Source organism: Cuculus canorus, unplaced genomic scaffold (genome assembly GCF_017976375.1).
Source record: "Cuculus canorus isolate bCucCan1 unplaced genomic scaffold, bCucCan1.pri subtelo1, whole genome shotgun sequence".
In the NCBI taxonomy this organism is placed as follows: Eukaryota; Metazoa; Chordata; class Aves; order Cuculiformes; family Cuculidae; genus Cuculus; species Cuculus canorus.
This window is the reverse complement of record NW_026527860.1, coordinates 1,361,847-1,366,693: the sequence shown is the minus strand read 5'-3', so window position 1 is coordinate 1,366,693 and position 4,847 is coordinate 1,361,847. Positions and strand designations below refer to the sequence as shown.

Below are 4,847 nucleotides of genomic sequence, written 5' to 3'. Positions count from 1 at the left end.
CACCATTTACACACAAAGGCAAGAGTCACAAGGTTTCTCTCGACTCCCAGAGAATCAGATGCACCTCAGATCTGTGGTGTATCTCACCAGTCTGTGCTTGTCTGAGATGCCTCATGTCATGAGGAATGGACACAGAGACCTCAGTTCAAGAAAGCACATCCCAGTGCTGCATTCAGGCACTTACTCTTGGGATGTTGATCTCAACACAATGTGACTTTGAGAAACTGTCTTACAGACCTTCATGAAACTCAAGGAAGGACTGTTTGTGTTCTCATGGGTTCATCTCACCTCACGCACGTGATGTATGTCTTCACATCTCGTCTGCACACTGTGAACTTTGACTCTGACCTTCTCATTCCATGTTCTTTCAGGGAGGGACAAAAAATGTCTCCAAGCTGGGGTGAGAGGGGAGTGATGGGAATAGTGGTTTTGAGGGGCTACTTCAGGATGATTGTCCTGGGGCAGGTTCTGTGGGAGCTCCAGTGCACATGGGCACAGACCAGAGCCTGTTCTGAAGATCTACCAGAGCACGTCTGGCTGTGAAAGAAAACTATAGCCTTCCCAAACCCATCACACCTGCAGTGCTTATCTTTACACTGGTGATTTCATCTAGAGCTCAGATTCTTGGACATGCCCTTCAGGGAAACCCTGAAAGAAGCCCTAAGCCTTCAGGCTCTGCCCTGAGGAGATCCCCTTGCTTCTATGGAAAGGCTGTTGTGGAGGCAGCTCTGTCCCACAAGTGCCCTCTGCCTGTCCCTGCCTGCGGGCACAGCACTGCCACGCAGCACGGCTGTGACCAAGCTCAGAGCCCTCAGGCCTTCCAGCAAGGCAAGGGGTGAGGAGGAGAGTGTGAAAGTGGAGAGAGAACAGCTCTGGGGGATCAAGCACTGGTGCCTGGCAGGGCTGCTGTCCTGGGACTCTTTTCCTCTCCACCCATGCCCACAGGAACTGTCCCTGCAGCTCCAAAAACGACTTGAAGGAAAGATATCAGGAAACAAAAGTCATTGAATATTCCTTTATTTTCTTTAAACACACAGAAAGGACAGCTTTACACAGATAGTCAGTAAGAAAAGAGAAGACAACAGTGAATTAAAAAAAAAATGATGACATTATCCCATTGAAAACCAGTAACTCCTACAAAAAATACAGAAGTCAGGCTAGGTCTGCCATGAGTTGCATGATAACTGCTGTGCAGAAGATGATGAGCATTTCCTTGCTTCAGAGAACCATTGCATTATCAGATTCCACACTGCATCCTTGAGTTGCTGGTTTTTGAAGCTGTACATGAGGGGGTTCAGTGCTGGAGGCACCACTGAGTACAGAAATGACACCACCAGATCCAGGGATGGAGAGGAGATGGAGGGGGGCTTCAGGTGGGCAAACATTGCAGTGCTGACAAATACGGAGACCACGGTCAGGTGAGGGAGGCACATGGAAAAGGCTTTGTGCCTTCTCTGCTTAGAAGGGATCCACAGCACTGACCTGAAGATCTGCACATAGGACACCACAATGAAAACAAAACAGCCAAATGCTAAAAAGACACTAAACACAAGAAGTCCAAGCTCCCTCAGGGCAGCATCTGAGCAGGAGAGCTTTAGGATCTGTGGGATTTCACAGAAGAACTGGTCCACAGCATTGCCCTGGCAGAGGGGCAGGGAAAATGTATTGGCCGTGTGCAGCAGAGCATGGAGAAACCCAGCGCCCCAGGCAGCTGCTGCCATGTGGACACAAGCTCTGCTGCCCAGGAGGGTCCCGTAGTGCAGGGGTTTGCAGATGGCAACGTAGCGGTCATAGGACATGATGGTGAGGAGGAAAAACTCTGCTGAAAAGAAAAAGGCAAACAGAAAGACTTGAGAAATACATTCTGAGTAGGAGATGGCCCTTTTGTCCCAGAGGGAATTGGCCATGGATTTGGGGACAGTGGTGGAGATGGATCCCAGGTCAAGAAAAGAGAGGTTGAGGAGGAAAAAGTACATGGGGGTGTGGAGATGGTGGTCACAGGCGATGGTGGTGATGATGAGGCCGTTGCCCAGGAGGGCAGCCATTTAGATGCCCAGGAAGAGCCAGAAGTGCAAGAGCTCCTGCTGCTCCGTGCTGCAAGGCCTTCTCTGTTTCTCACTCTGCCCCAGAGAGAGGAGGCTTGGGGTGGGAAGAGACTGGGAAGGGGGAAAATCAGGACGGGTGGCTTAAACGGACCAAAAAGCAATCGCACGCCTTGTAAAACCTTGTTCAGCGCTAAAACTGGGAGGGGAGCTTCTCCAAAGCAGCCATTGCTTGGACACTGGCTGGACATCACTCTGCTGGTGGGACTGACTGCTTCTCCATTCCTGGTTTCCTTTTTTCTTCCATCCATTTATGAAACTCTCTTTATCTTCACCCACAAGTTTTGTTTTCTTGCTTTTGCCCTGGCGATCGTCTCCCCCATCCTGCTGGGGGAGGGAGGAGGGGATTATGTAAGGGTTTTGCTGCGAGGGGGTCACCCCAAAAGACAATCACACAGCAAAGGGGTCGGTGTACGCTTGTGAGGTCACCACTGCCCGAGTAGCCGATAGGACAAGAGGAGACTCGTGGCATTTGTAGGAGCTTGTGAGGTCACTTGTTCACTCGTACCTGATAAGCAGGGAGAGAGCAAAAGGTTGGATACATGGTGGTCAGGTCACTGATTCCCACGGAACCAACAGGCCTGGGGAAGGACAAAAGCTTGTGTAGGTGTTGGTGAGGTCATTAGTGTCTGATTCCTCCATAGGCCAGGAGAAGGCCCATGGGTTGTGCAGGTTCTTATGAGGTCACTCTCCCCTGAGGAGCTGATAGGTCAGGAGAAGGCCTGTAGATGGTGCAGGTGCTTGTGAGGTCACCGGTGCCTGAGCAGGTGATAGGCCAGGAGGTGGCACATGGCCTGTGAAGCTCCTTTGGATGTCAGTGGTATCTGAACACCTGATAGACCAGGAGCAGACATGGCAGTTGTAGATGCCAGGAGGTCACCTGTGGGTGAGTGGTGGGTGGGCCAGGAGAAGGCACATGGCTATGTACAAGCTTGGGATTGCACTCGTGCTGGAGCAGCTTTTGGGAAAAGAGCAGGCACACGGCTTGTGTGGGGCTCCTGATGACACCACAATAATGTTTAAACACGACTAAATATGGCTTTTTGGAGGAACCATCATCAGCAGAACCCATGCGCAGCACAGAGGAGTGAGCATCTGACTCATGAGCTCAAAGCAGCAGCAGGAGGGCGTGAGGTCACCATCAGTGTCACCCTGTGGGAGTCCACAGCTGGTCTGAGGAATCAGAGAGAATGGATATTGACCTTGAATAGATACACGTGTTCCCATAACGAGGCTGGAAAGTCCCAAAGAAGAATCTGGGAAGCAAAACAAGTAACATCTAATTGAAAGTTGGCAAGAAAAATAGTAGATACAGGTAGCGCATGGACAGCATTGTTCAACGAATCATAGTAAAACTTTAGGCACATGGACAGAGCGGTTGAGCTGTATATCACCCAAACCTCAATTAACGCCATTTCAAAAATTGTATGGGAGAAAATTGGCCTTCAAATCGCACCTGAAAAAATCCAAATCTGGAAATACTGTGAATGGAAAATTTTAGATGCCACAATTGAACCTCAGCAAGTCAAATTGCAAAAAGCAGTTAAAACTTTAAACAGTTTGCAAAAGCTACGAGGAACAATCATTTAGGTTAAACTTTATTTGGGTATTACTAATAAGTCCATTATTTGATCTTCTTAAGGGAGACATAACTTTAACACCTCATACTCTTATGAGTGAAGCACAACAAACTTTGGACAAAATTGAAAAAGCCATTACTCAGAGAAAAGCCCAGAGACCACTTGATGGTCATCCAATATGTTTGTTTGGTTTTGTTGCTCTGTCAGGCATTTGGTCTGATAGCATAATGGGTACCTGTGCTTTCAGATCTTGTGATATTAGAGTGGATTTTTTTTATCAACCTAAGAAAACCATATTTATTCAAATTCAGATAATTGCAGGTATCATCATTAAAGGCAGAAGAAGAATAGTACAAGTAATTGGAAATGAGCCATTAACATTTTTGTCTCTATTACAATAGAATATTTAGACTGGTGTTTAGCTAACAGTTTTTCATTACAGATTACCCTTGAAGGCTGTGACGATTGTAAACAGAAAAGGGGGAGATATGGGAGAAAGCGTGTATGGATTTGAATTTGATGAGAAAAGACTGTGCCCCTGAATCAACACGAGCATAAAGGATTCCTTTGTCGTGTGTGCACCAACACAGGCGGCCGATGCCTTGGAGTGCCCATGATATCAGCAGCAAACGCAGAGCAAGCGGCCACTGTTCTGAAGGTTGCTAACTGGCTTAAAAGACCTTGGAATCACTAACAGTGCTTGTGGGAATGTAGGAGCTTGTGGCAAAGAGAAATAAAACAGAAAAGGGGTACATCTCCAGCACAGTCAATGCTCTTTATCTCCGTAGTTATGGAAACTCCAGTGGTGGAATTTTATTGGGGTAGCTGTTGACGTAGCTGTTAACGGGGAAGACAGGGATGTTTGTCGGATCATTCGGAAACAATATATAAAAACATTCAGCTTCTAAAAGAAGGGGTGAAAAAGTTACAAGTAGATGATGGGTCAGATTGGTTGAATAGCTTGTTTAAAGGATGGGGACTGTCAGGATGATTGTTATCATTGATAAAAACAGGGTTGTTGACTCTGGTTACTGTTGTAATTGTGTTATTTATGTTGCCTTGTCTGATCAGTTTGTTGCAAAGGGCCCTGCAAGGGACTATCAGGAAAATTTTTGTAGCACAAATACAAAAAGGGTAAATTGTGGGAGTCCACAGATGGTGTGAG

General features: G+C 47.2%; 1 protein-coding gene across 1 annotated transcript; it reads right to left on the bottom strand.

Annotated features, from left to right (window-relative positions):
- Positions 1 to 1,157: 1,157 nt before the first annotated feature.
- Positions 1,158 to 1,763, bottom strand: LOC128850886 (olfactory receptor 14C36-like; the record flags this gene model as incomplete). Its single annotated transcript, XM_054055903.1, has 1 exon — positions 1,158 to 1,763. A coding segment is annotated over one exon (606 nt), but the record flags the coding sequence as incomplete, so codon positions are not given.
- Between the last annotated feature and the right edge of the window lie 3,084 nt (positions 1,764 to 4,847).